Genomic DNA, 14,609 nt, shown 5'->3' with positions numbered 1-14,609 from the left:
TAGTCATTATTTTGCTGTTGATGAGCTATTATCTCTCAGTTGTTAGTTTTAAAATTTTGTATTGTGTGAGATAAGACTAAAGAGATCAATTTTACAAAAAAAAAAAACCATTTGAAAAACCTATTGTTATTTGAGGTATGTGCCTTTTAAAAGTTGTGTACCCGCTTAGGTACAATGGCAAAATGTGTAGGTGAAATAAAAAATTGTATCTTTTGGTTAGAATGGCTATTTCCACTTCGTGTTTTTATGGAAAGAGATATAAACAACTTTCACAGGCTTTAGCTGACATCGCGGATGATGATGAGACAGATGACGTCGATATCGTTATGATTCCTCTTGCTGGATGCGTTGAAGTATTCAATAACAGCATAATCTTTGACAGCGAAGATGAAATACCGCTTGCCCAGCTACAAAGAATGGGTGCTGAAATACGTTCTGTAAGCCCTATTTGGAACAACGAAGCATGCAACTTGACAATGGATTTGACTACTATATATATAGAAAATAAGATGAAAATAAAAATGGATTTGGATGGTAGAAGTCCCGTTGAGGTATTTGAGACACTGTTTGATAAAGATGTTGTACAACTGATCATAGAAAAAACTCATTTGAAAGCTTCTCAAGAAAATTCGCATAAATTTATATTCGACGAAGATGATCTAAAAGTCTTTTTAGGCATTTTATTTTACTCTGGTTACCATTCAATGCCAAGAGAATCTATGTACTGGCAATTGGATGAAGACACGTTATCACCTCTTGTAAGTAATAACATTTCTAAAAACAGATTTTTGGAAATAAAACGCCACATTCATTTTACAAACAATAATGAAATTGACAAGTCTGATAAAATGGCAAAAAATCGCCCACTGTCCAATGTATTATGCAAAAAGTTTCAAAGGTGGGGTTTTATGCACGAAAAACTTTCAATTGATGGTAAAATGTATACAAAATTGGGATTCGAGGCAAAAAATGGTGGTGGCCGCTGTTTAATTCGATGATGTGCTCCACAATGGTAAAGGCTTGGAAGCTGTACAAAGACGTGAATAATAGTACCAAAGATTTGCTAGAGTTTCAACGTGACTTTACGCGATGCTACCTATGACACTACACATTGAAAATATATTCTAAGCGCGAATCAGCTCCAAGTATTTCTACTTCTGGAGGAGCACATTTTCCAAAGAGAATCCTCAAGCCTCTTAGATGCAGAGTCTGCCATACACGAATCAGGTGGATTTGCGAGCTATGTGGAAGGCGACTGTTTTAAAATAGCCCACTCATAAATATTTTATACACTTTTGACCATTGTACTCGTGTGGGTGCAGCAAAATTTTCATATATATAAGACAAAAAAAAAAAAAAATTTTGTTCATCTCTGCGATGATATAAATCAATAAAAAACTGAAAATTTTAAATAAACTTATTTTTTGGTTGTAAATGGGTTATAACAAGTGCGCTCTGCTCATGTGTACATATGTAAATACACAAATAATGCATACACATGTAATGTGGCTTATTCTTTTTGGTTTTTTTCTTTTTTCCCGTTGTGTGCACATGCATATATACATATGTAGATATGAAAAACAAATTTTTCTCTTTTTCCAGTATGTTGGCTTTTATTTAAACCATGTCTCCACCGTTATTTTCCGCAATTTTAACACACAATTTTTTTGGTTTTATATGTATACGAGAAAGGCTTTCCTAACTGTGTCACCTCACCACCGTTGTTTTTTTCACTTTTTTATATGTATATGTCCACCAACGGTTTATTTTGTAACCGTTTTAAAAAGTGCCACCTCACTACCGTTGTCTTTTCACAAATTTTTGCACTCTTTTTTTTCAACTGGTTCTTCTCTTTTTTGTTTAAACCGTTGTAAACTCCGGATTATTTTCCGCCATTGTTTCAACAGTTGTAAACTCCGGGGTTTTTTATTTCTTTTTTGTTTCAACTGTTTTAAACTCCGGGTTTTTTTCCAATTTTTTGTTTCACCTGTTTTAAACTCCGGCTTCTTTTTTTTTGTTTTTTTAATTCATCATTTAACCACTTCCGGTGGCTTGATATCAATTACATCTTCCCTTTATCAATTCACGAAAGATGAACTCATCACGAATGTTCGGACATTATACAAATGATCGTAACTACGATTCCTTAAATGCACACGCAAAGTTAGCTTCCAAAAATACCGATGTTGTTGACTTAAACTGGAAGACTTAAAGTCAAATTCCGGTTGCGATGCGCTCATACAAGTCGGTGCGCTCATACAAATCGATCGATCATCATGGCAATGAAAACGACTCCGTGAATTATCCACTGGAATTTCGAATACAAGGAAATGCTTGATTCTTAGAATTTCTTTGAGTTCTAGCGAATTGCAGTTTCAGTCCAAACGTTTTCCGTTTCCAGTGAAAATTGCATTTGAGATGAAAATCAACAGGACACAAGGATAGTCGCATTGTGGGTGGCATAAATTTGGAAATGCTATGTTTTTAACACGGTCAGATATACGTGGCGTGCTGACGAGTTGGAAAACCATCTTTTCTGTACATCGGAACAGAAACCAAAAAGTTTTGTTTATCAAGCTGCGTTACATTGGAAAAAATATTGAATGATAAATTTAACTTTCTTTTCACGCAGGACAACGGCTGCCGGGTAAGCTAATATAAAATAACTTTGTTTTCTAGCCTAAGTTTAGAGCTTTTATTTAAAAGCCAATTTAAATTTGCGGATTCTGATGCGGTTTATTTACGTTATTTGTATAATAACATTAATTAAATAGTGGAGAAATGCTGTTATTTTTGAGGTTTCTAATGTGAAGTCGTAAGTAATTACTTTTTTCCGCTTATATTGAAGACGAAGGCTGAACCCTACGTTATGGATATCCCACAATAAAATATTTTTATCATTTACTTTTTTCGACAAATAATAAGCGATTTTAATCAATACAGCATTCATCCTTATCCAATTAGATATCTTAAATACATTGTTGATTCAATACAGATCTATATGTCCTTTTACAGCATTTGATTTAAATATTTTTTTTTTAATATTTTCGAAGATATTGCAAATTTACAAATTGCGGGACGTAGCGTTTGCGGTGGTACCGACCGGATGGGATGACGGGTGCATGCCTGTAAATAGTCGGACTTCGCGGATCTCCCAAAAGCATTTTGAATTTAGCAGCGATTGGACGTGTTTATTATCGGAGCTCTCTGGCGAGGAATATTTAAACGAAAATGATGAAGTATATGTGTACCATTTCAAATTAATCCTTCTTCAAAAATAATACAATTGCCAAATATCTGAAGTAGTCGAAAAGAGCAGTAATCAAATACGCAGTGCAATAGATTATAACTGACTCAGTAATCAATCTATGAATATTGTACCGCGCACATCCCAAAAGACCGATGTCATAACCTTGGTAGCTGACTTTTTCGTCTCTCCACCACCAGTGGGAAATGATGATTCCATGTTTCTGTGTCAGACACCTAAGCAAAAATTCGGTTTTATTACGATTAAAGAGCATTCGAACACTTCTCAAAATCAGTTATTCGTTGGATTTGTTGGATTATGAACATGCGAGGCACCCACTTCGCACAGAGCTCTCGCAAATCTTTAGTCACCGGTGGATTTCCCTAATGTAGAGCCCAAATTCAATAGAATTTTTCCCCCCATAAGGCAATGCTTTATTAGCACATGAAATGCTTTATGATCCATTTTTTTAAACTAACACAAGTTGCTTCACAAAAATGCTATGTCTCATTAACTAATACTTATATTCTAATTAATAGAAATTATATATGTAGATCGTAGCAGCCCCATTATCTATGTGCGAGCCACAGTAGAGCGAGGACGTGACTTTAGTATTTTATATTCTAATCCAATGGCAGACATAAATATCAACATTTAATTTTAGATTATTAAGTTCAGGGAAGGGCAAATTTTTAGCACCCAAAGCTAGCAAAGTGCCAACGAGGGCTATATGAGGGAGTATCAGCTTACGGAAGGAAGGGCATAAAAAGTTACGAAAACAATTAATTAAATTCTACCGAAACTTGATGTTCATCGCATAATGGTTGCGGTAATACTAACATTGTACACAAATTAAAGAGAAAAAGTATTTTGCAGGTTTTAGAGTTTCGCATTAATATTTGTTTTTATTTACCTTTGTTTGGTGGGCAATTCTAATAATTTTTAGGAAAAAATTTTATAAGTTATCCTGGTATCTAATATCAAATTTATTTAAAAAGGAAACAGCACATTTTAAAACGTTACAATACCTTATGGTTGTTCCTATTTTGTTCACACCACTGCGTATGTAATAAAACCGTTAATGGTGATGATGCCAGTTGTAAAAATTCATTTTAGTTACAATTGGGAAAACTTCTCTCAAGTTATGGGCTTTTATAATACGTACACCGAAAAAGAAAGTGTTCGACATATATATTTTTTTATTCATTTTTGAAATATTTCTTAACTAGCTGATCCCGCTGCAGTTGTCCTAGGCGAAATTATGTCTTTTGAATTGAAAAGACAAAAATTCACATTGTGTTGATTATCATTTATTTGAAATTTTTCTAAATTTTTTTTTCAATATAACGCAGCTTGATAAACAACATTTTTTAGTTTCTGTTCCGGTGCGTAAATGTACAGAGAAGATGATTTTCCAACTCGTGAGCACGCCACGTACATTTTGCCGTGTGAAAAACATATAATTTCCAAATTTATGCCACCTACTATGCGACTATCCTGCTGATCGTCATCTCAAATTCAATTTTCACTGAAAACGGAATACGTTTGAACTGAAATGGCAAATCGTTAAAACTCAAAAGAAATCCGTAGAATCAAGCATTCTGCCCTTTGTTTTTGATAGGTGCTCAACAATCAGATTGCGAAACATCATAACGACAGATCCAACTTTGAGACGCAAATGATGCAAGCCTCTCCGAAGAATTTAGAAATTCCACTGGATAATTCACGGTGTCGTCGTCATTGTCAAGACGATCGATCGATTTGTATGAGCGCAAGTTTCCGGAATTTGACTTTGAATCTTCCAGTTTAAGTCAATAACATTGGTATTTGTTGCACCTAACATTGCGCTAGTTAATTTTTACCATAAGTAAAAATTAGTCAAAAGAATATATTTTGAGCTGCACCGAAATGTGTACTCTTTATTTATACTCTTAAGACTAACTTATTACATGGTTATTACTTTTATTTATACTAACTAGTATGTTTACTTATTATTAGTTGATAGTTTGTTAAGATAAAGATTATATTATTTGTTTAGGTTTGTTTACATATATTTGTTTGCTTAGATACATTTGCTTTGTTTTAAGATAAGGTTGTTGTGGTATTCAAGCTCAATGTTGTTTTGATACTTGTTTGTTAACTCAAGGTTGTTTTGATGCATTCTATTCACTGAAACAAAAGGTTGTTTTAATGTTTGTTACTATTATAAGGAATACGTTCCTTAATTTTTGGCCAATGTTTATATAAACATTCGTTATGAGTCCATCTTTCGTGAATTGATAAACGGAACCAGCGGAAGTATCAACCGGTATTGACCCATTTCCAATCCTTAGCGTATACGATGTAAAATATCTTCGGCAATATAATTTTTGGTTGTATCCCATAATTGACGCGGATTTGAAGGCTGATCTTCGCGAAAAGTGTGCGATCTTTAGGAGCATTCGAAGTAGCTATCGCATCGACCATCGTTTGATTCTAGTGATTATCATTTTCCAGCAATTGTATTTGTTGGCATGCTTCTCAAATAGTTGCACACACCGTACCATACGCACTGTACAGTACGCAATGACTCAAATGAAGTTGAACCGCGTACATTAATCAATAGCAGCCGAAGGTCGAAGCAATCGCAGTTTTTCGGGTGGGTTGTATAAATTCGTCCTAATGCATTAGTTGAGAACACACATGTATGCCCATCTACTGGTTGGCCTTGTTTTCTGCTTAAATATTTCTTCGACGATGCATTCCATGGATAATATCGAAGCATTTCCGAATAGTGCAACGTTCTCGCAAGAGGATCACTGACGCAAGTTGAGAAAAAACTCGTCAAGGTCAATTTTGTTGCTGTCGGTGTTCTCCTTGGTCATTCTCAAAATGAACAACAGTCCGAAAACGTTCATGAATTGCAAAAGCAAATATCCTACAAAGCGCTTTATTGCAGTTCACGTATCGACTCATTTGATAATTTCTGATTCCATCACATTCAAGGCCAATAACAGCCATGTTGCTTCCTTCGGTGACTTAACGCATTCTATTGATTTCACAAACATGCCATACTTATCATTGATACGATTGAATGTGAATTAGACGATAGTGGTGAATATAGTACGGTCCATGTGTTGTCAACTTCGATATTCATTCTCCTAAATTGAATGCTGAATGTTCTGCCATTGTCTACTGGTGAGCGACTCCGATATGGTGGATATCCATCATTTCTAGTTTGTGTTTCCGAAAGAAAAGCACGTGGATAGTGTTTCGTTCATTTACTGTTCGGTTTACAAACCGAAGTTGGATTGTGGTGTCCGCAAGGTCGATGAATTATATTGGTTTTAATCACTTCGTATAATAAGAATCTTTCTGTGCTTCTGGAATTTCCGTAGAAGTGAGTTCATCAATTTCATCTGGTTTAACAACCATCCACCATCCAAAGAATAATGCGTACGTAAAACACACATAAAGTTTTCACTGAATAATTAAAAAAAATTATTTTGAATAGCCGGAATAAAAGAGCAAGCAACCGAAATTGAACGATTGAAATAATTTACAAATCAAAATATTGAAAAACAAAACAAACAAAAATTGAAAAAAAATTTGTGTATATTTGTATGTGCAGCCGTTCTCTTAACGTTACCAACAAACAAGCATTCATTCGTTTGTATGGGAAAAATAAAAGGGCTGTTCTTAGGGGTTTTCCGGCAATTTGTCGAAATTTTCTTGCCGTAAAACCATCCTAGAACCTCAACGAACATTTTAAAAAAAGAATTGGCAAAATTGGTCCAGGCGTTTTTGAGTTATGCGCTTACCAACACATTTTGCGATTTATGCAGCTGAACTAAATTATTCTGAAAATGAAAAATATTCGACAATTACGCAAAAGAGCGAATTCCAATGATTAACGGTGAAAGTTACGATACGGTTTGAATATTTTCTTTAACATTGTTATGAAGCATTCAATTTAGAAACGATTTTTAAATTAAATAAGTGAAATGGTAAACATGGGTCGCAAAAAAAGAAGTGTCTGAAGAAATCAAAATACTGATCGTTATACATTTTAAAAGTGGATTAACAGAAACTAAAATAGACGAACTAGTTGATAGGCCGCGAGCAGCTGTCCATTATATAATAAAAAAATGGAAAGATAAAAAGTCTTAACCAAAGCAGACGAACGTTGGTTTTTTCGCCAGGTCAAGAAATAACCAATAACAAATGCCAACTTTCTCTCCAAAACTGTTCAAGAAAACCTAAATATAGATGTGGCACCCCAAACCATTCGAAATTATTTCAAAATCAATGACTACAGGGGAAGAGTTGCGCGCAAAAAGCCATATATAAAAAAAAAGTGAGTGCGCTTATGACCGCACGACTGAAGTGAAACTTCTTTCGCTCTATCTATATGTATATATATGAATGTGTGTGTGCAATATATTGAATATCATCTGTAGCAATTTCAACTATCGCATCTGGTTCCTGTTGTTGCTTACATTGTTGTTTAAGCCGTGCTTTTCGTGCTCAGAATTCTCGACCACGTTCTGCAGAAGTTTTTGGCGCTTTATTTAACCTACAATTCCATAATTTCAGTTGTGTAAATGTAGTAAATTATTATTAGAGTCATGAATGATCATAAAAGTAAAATCAAAATTAATGTACCTAACTTCAATCATTTCTCTCGGTTTTTGTACATGAACTGTAGTGAGATTTCCATCATTAACTTTCATTTGATCATTGTCATGTTCAATCACGATGTCACCAATTATTTGTAATGGTAAACCTCCACAATTAGTAAGTATTTTATAATTTACGGATTAGTTAAATTTTATGTTATTCTATTTTAAAACTTTGTTGAAGTAAATTGTAGAAACGTGAGGCTAAATAAAATACGGAAGAGTAACAAGGAAAAAGCGAGAGAAAACGAGAAAGAGAGGCAAGAAAAGGACAGAGAATCAAACGCGTCCCAATGTCGAGAGTAGAATGCCGCATATTAGTAGAGGTAGAAAATAGTCAAGGGCAAAGCAACAGTGCATATGACGATACGACGCTAGTAACTGGTTTGAGATGCGTACTTACCTTCGTGATTCATTATAAATTGATTGGGTCTCGCTAGGTTTAAAATCTTGTCTTGAATCTGTTGTCACACACTTTTTATACACAATTTCCGTACGTAATTTCTTCTTAGTTGATACTCGGAGTCTGTGTCACTTTTCTCCATAATTTGTTATTATTTACCCGAAAATTCACATAACATAAACTTTAAAATAAATTTACAATTTTATTCACTTTAAGCGTAATGTATTGAACAATATTAATTCATAAAATTGTTCAAAACGCAATAAAATTACAGTAAATTACAATCAAATAACCAAACTATCACCATTCGCGTAACGCTAGTAAACTCGCAAACGAACTACTGACTGAAGTATACACATATTTCATTTCCCAGCTGTAAGAGAAAGAAAGAAAAATGTGCGCGCGCACTGCTGACGCTTGCCTATATCCCCCACCAATTACCGTTCGCCTCGCCTGATCACACTTTTCGTAACGCGTTCGTCAGCTTACTTCCGAAGCCAAGCGCGCGTAAAGAAGTTTCACTTCAAAAATAGATTGGAAAGATTAAGGTTTGCAAAAACGTACCTAGACAAGCCCACTGAAATTTGGAATTTTTTACTCTGGAGTAATTAAAACTCCTGCTCAAAGTCCAGATTTAAATCCCATAGAGCATCTATGGCATCATTTGGAAAGAAGGCTGAGACATCCATCCATTTTACGAACAAAACCCAAATGGAACAGATACTAATGGAAGAGTGGTACAATATAGACCCATCCATAACAAGAAAGTTAAAAGAAGTAGTCCGAAGTAAATAAAGAGCTATGCGGTATTAAAAAGTAATTTTTTGTTTTCAAACTTTGATTTTAAATGAATAGTCGAATATTTTTTTTGCTTGCATTTTGGAGTAATTCAGTTTTAGTGCTTTTTTGTTTAGTTTTGTAATTTTTATTATCATAAAACTCATCCATTTATAAACTAAATAAATTATTGCTTTAAAAACACTGTTATTTGGTCTTCTATTTCTTTATATTATGGAATATTTTAAAATACATAAAAAATGCATATGTCGATTACTTTTTTTGGCCAGTATACATATGCAAAGTAATATTATATATCTAGATATATATAAAAAGTGGAAAATATACTTGTAACCATAATAGTATATATTTTCCTTAGAAATATTGCAGTTCCATTTATAGAAAATGTTTATATAAATAGTTTGGTTGTTTGACCAAAATATTCGAAGAATTGAGGTTTTTTTCTATAATTGCTTTATTAAATTTTAAAGATCTAAATTGCCTCTGGAAACGTATTAAAATAATAACCCGCACTTTAGAAAAGGAATACATATTTTCAAAAAAATAAAACATTCTCCAGAAAAAATATGTTTACATTTATATTGGCATCATTAATCGAGAATGACTAAGCACACAAATGGAATATAAATTCTAATAGGAGTACTGTGCGCACATTTTTACATATGTGTTTGAAGTAACAGTGGTTCATAAACTGAAGTTATTATAACTAAATGTGCAGAAATGTTATCAGCGCGTGAAAACAGTGTCTAAAATGTAAAAAGAAAAATGAATTCATTTAATGTGGAATGGAAGAAAAGTATTTACACATGTATGTCAGGACAGCTCTGGCAGCATACAATATCTGTATTTATAAAGAAACTTAAAATTGTTAGGCAATTTTACAATTGTTATCTACAGTGCAACTACCCATATATACGCGAGCTCATTTGTAAACAAGGAGTGCTAAATACGTCACTTCCCTTTTAATGTTTGCCCGCGATAATCCCCTCATCTAGCCCTCGAAATGTGCACGCGTACTCGAACGGTGCAAAATGCCACCTAGGGCTAATACATATGCCCACCTCTGCGTTAAATCTATTCGAAGTTTAATTATAAGACTGAAAATTGTTCATTTGAGTATTGTAAGTCAGTCAGGGAAGTTTAAGTGAGTATTTTTTTAAAATGTCGCGAAAAATTAAACAGTGTATTTCGGATGAGCGCAATTTAGTCACATATCACCATGTAAAAGCAAAAACAAGAAAAAACGCTAACTTCGGTTGCACAGAAGCTAAATACCCTTCACAGGTGCGCTTCTGTTAGTAACTATGCGTTCTGTTGGTATTAGAGATGTAGAGATTACATTGTTGCCTTAAAAAATAATCTATACCAAATTTCGTGAATATATCTTGTCAAATGTGAAAGTTGTCCATACAAGAACTTGATTCCGATCGTTCAGTTTGTATGGCAGCTATATGCTATAGTTAACCGATCTAAACAATTTTTTCGGAGATTACATTGTTGCCTTAGAAAATAATATGTTCCAAATTTCGTGAATATATCTTGTCAAATGTGAAAGTTTTCCATACAAGCATTTGATTCCGATCGTTCAGTTTGTATGGCAGCTATATGTTATAGTAGTCCGATATCGGCCGATCCGACAAATTAAGGAGCTTCTTGAAGCGAAAATGACGTGTGCAAAATTTCAAAACGATATCTTAACAAGTAAGGAAGGGCTAAGTTCGGGTGTCACCGAACATTTTATACTCTCGCATGATAAAGTGATAATCGAGATTTCATTATACGTCATTTATATATTTTTCAAATACCGTATTTTTGTAAAGTTTTATTCCGCTATCATCATTGGTTCCAAATGTACATATATGTATATTATACAGAGAAGGCATCAAATGGAATTCAAAATAGCGTTATGTTGGAAGAAGGCGTGGTTGTGAACCGATTTCACCCATATTTCGTACATGTCATCAGGGTGTTAAGAACATATTATATACCGAATTTCATTGAAATCGGTCTAGTAGTTCCTGAGATATGGTTTTTGGTCCATAAGTGGGCGAGGCCACGCCCATTTTTCAATTTTGAAAAAAAGCCTGAGTGCAGCTTCCTTCTGCAATTTCTTCCGTAAAATTTAGTGTTTCTGACGTTTTTTGTTAGTCGGTTAACGCACATTTAGTGATTTTCAACATAACCTTTGTATGGGAGGTGGGGTGGTTATTATGCGATTTCTTCCATTTTTAAACTGTATATGGAAATGTCTGAAGGAAACGACTCTGTAGAGTTTGGTTGACATAGCTATAGAAGTTTCCGAGATATGTACAAAAAACTTAGTATGGGCGGGGCCACGCCCACTTTTCCAAAAAAATTACGTCCAAATAAGCCGCTCCCTAATGCGATCCTATTGTGCCAAATTTCACTTTAATATCTTTATTTATGGCTTAGTTATGACACTTTATAGGTTTTCGGTTTCCGCCATTTTGTGGGCGTGGCAGTGGGCCGATTTCGCCCATCTTCGAACTTAACCTTCTTATAGAGCCAAGGAATACGTGTACCAAGTTTCATCATCATCATCTCAATTTTTACTCAAGTTACAGCTTGTACGGACGGACGGACGGACAGACAGACAGACATCCGGATTTCGACTCTACTCGTCGCCCTGATCACTTTGGTATATATAACCCTATATCTGACTCTTTTAGTTTTAGGACTTACAAACAACCGTTATGTGAACAAAACTAATACTCTCCTTAGCAACATTGTTGCGAGAGTATAAAAAACTGAGGACTAGTCGTATATATACACAGACAGACGGACGGACAGACAGACGGACATGGCTAAATCGACTCAGCTCGACATATTGATCATTTATATATATACTTTCATAGGGTCTCCGACGATTCTTTCTGGGTGTTACAAAGAGCAGTGAAATAACAAGTTTTGCCAAGAAAAGCAAATCCACGATATTATTACCAGATATAATTGAAATGGATTGGTTTTAAATAAGCAGCGTGAGTCCAATCCTAAGAAATTATCAACCAGAGATGAGAACTTTATTTTAAGAGAAATAAAGCAGAACCATTTTCCTTCTGCACCTAACTATCTGCAATGATCGAAGAATCTCCTGATAGTAAGAAACTATAAGAATGTTATTACGATAAAAAATAATTTGAAGATCGAATAGCAAGAAAAAGTTCCCTAATTAGCAACGTTTCTATAATTCTAAGATCGATTTTTTTAGACATTATTTACCGACAAGAGTAATTTTAATTTATTCGGATGTGATGGTAGAGGTAATGTTTGGCGTAAGCCAAATCAAAAACTTGATGCCAAAAATTTAAGGAAGAACTGAAGCACCGTGGCGGCTCAGAAAAGGTCTGAGAAAATTTACATCTTATAGATCGCATAATGAACAAATATGTATTGTATAGCGGGTTATAACTGAAAATCTGCACTGATATTAATGGTCTATATTGTTATTTTTATTTATTAAATGCTAATATTAAGCAATTAGCGAACTGATTGCATTGTCTTTTTGCCGTGTAATTTGTAACAGCTTACAAATTCAATTAGTGCTTACAATGTCTTCTAAGCAGTAACACCTCCGCGACCGGGTTGTACATTTTTGTAAAAAACGTTAAACCGGTGGCAAAAAGTTTACATGCGTGCATTTTTTAGTGGAAGGCGTCTCCAGATAATATACTCAATATTAAGTACTCTAAAAGTAAAAAGCCAACCGGGTTTTGGAGAAAGCTGACTATTATGACGCCCCAAAACATTCGGAAGCCGAAGACAGCGTTCACCAATAAGGATTGCATAAGTCAAAACGAAGCCGCACGAAAATTCGAGTGCTCACGGCCATATACGGGTATCTGCAAAACATTAAATAGACGTAATATTAAAGGCAGAAAAAAGCAGCGAAGAGCAGATAAGTCAAGTAAAATCACAATGTTAGTAGATGTGCAAGAATTTGAGTGGGAAATGATCAATTTTGGATGACGAGAGCTACTTTTTACTCAGCGGACCGACAATGCCAGGCAACGACGTTTATTACACATATGATATGTCTACAATGCCTCCCGAGATAAAATACAATTTAAAAAAAAAAACAAAAAAATTGAGTCCAAAGTTATGCTCTACATAACAGTTTCTCCTAAGGGTCTTTCTGAGCCATTCTTTAAACCAAAAGAACTGACAATAAATCATGAGACGTACATCAATCAATGTTTGGACACAATTTTGGTTTCTTTCATACGTAAACACCATAAACCGAACAAAGCCAAAAAAAAGGAAAGAACCCGAAAACCTTAACACAATGGCGACCGATTGTGGATTTTCAAATCTTTAGTGTATAAAAATGATTGGAAGGCTCAACATTTTAAGCAGTTGACACGTCGCATCCGGAAGTGCCTTAAGGAAGTTGATAAACTGAAGTTATTATAAAGAAGGGTTGCTGACAATGCCCCGAATTTTGAAGTGCATTATTTTTTTCTTTTTTAAAATAATATAATTATACTACATGGAATAGCTTGGCTTTCGAGTTACGCTGAAATAAAATTTGCGAATTTTAGTTATAACCCGTTATTTGGCGATTTTTAAGAACAATTTGAAAGAAAACTTGCAAAAACGTGGTACTGAAAACCACTTTAAGTTTTATCAGGAGAAAGATCCGAAACATTTTGCGCTTGATGTAAGAATTAGATTGTTAAATAACTGCCCAAAAGTAATCAAAACTTCTGCACAAGCTTTGTAAGATATTTACTTTTTGAATTCATGAACGCTTTCCGACTGTTGTGCGTCACGCAGTTAATTTGGAGAATTGCCAAAGAGTGTATTTCAGCACAAACAATACAGTACAGCCAATGGAAACACCGCCAGCAACAAAATTAACATTTACGAGGTTTTGTTCAACTTTCGACAGTGATCCGTTTGCGAGAACATTGCTCTATTCGGAAATACCTTGATATTATACATGGAACGCATCGGCAAGGAAATAGTTACGCAGAAAGCAAAGCCAACCAGTAGATGGACATCCAGGTGTGTTATCAACTAATGCGAATGAAGGACGAATTTACACAATCCACCCAAAAACCGAAGATTGTTTCTACATCCGGTTACTATTGATTAATATACGCGGTTCAACTTTATTTGAATCATTGTGTACTGCAATTACAATTGCTGGAACATGTTAATCTCTGGAATGAAAATGAAGTTCGCGATTTTTCGCGATAAATATTTCGATTCCTTAAATGCACACTCAAAGTTAGCTGCCAAAAATACCGATGTTGTTGACTTAAACTGGAAGACTTAAAGTCAAATTCCGGTTGCGATGCGCTCATACAAGTCGGTGCGCTCATACAAATCGATCGATCATCATGGCAATGAAAACGACTCCGTGAATTATCCACTAGAATTTCGAATACAAGGAAATGCTTGATTCTTAGAATTTCTTTGAGTTCTAGCGAATTGCAGTTTCAGTCCAAACGTTTTCCGTTTCCAGTGAAAATTGCATTTG

The 14,609-nt window shown here is 34.6% G+C and overlaps 1 protein-coding gene across 1 annotated transcript; it reads left to right on the top strand.

Moving 5' to 3' along the window:
* Positions 1–221: 221 nt before the first annotated feature.
* Positions 222–758, top strand: LOC126766619 (uncharacterized; the record flags this gene model as incomplete). Its single annotated transcript, XM_050484370.1, has 1 exon — positions 222–758. A coding segment is annotated over exon 1 (537 nt), but the record flags the coding sequence as incomplete, so codon positions are not given.
* Between the last annotated feature and the right edge of the window lie 13,851 nt (positions 759–14,609).

The sequence above is a fragment of the Bactrocera neohumeralis genome, unplaced genomic scaffold (genome assembly GCF_024586455.1).
Source record: "Bactrocera neohumeralis isolate Rockhampton unplaced genomic scaffold, APGP_CSIRO_Bneo_wtdbg2-racon-allhic-juicebox.fasta_v2 ctg1910, whole genome shotgun sequence".
In the NCBI taxonomy this organism is placed as follows: domain Eukaryota; kingdom Metazoa; phylum Arthropoda; class Insecta; order Diptera; family Tephritidae; genus Bactrocera; species Bactrocera neohumeralis.
The sequence above is the reverse complement of the archived record's forward strand: the minus strand, read 5'-3'. Positions and strand labels throughout refer to the sequence as shown.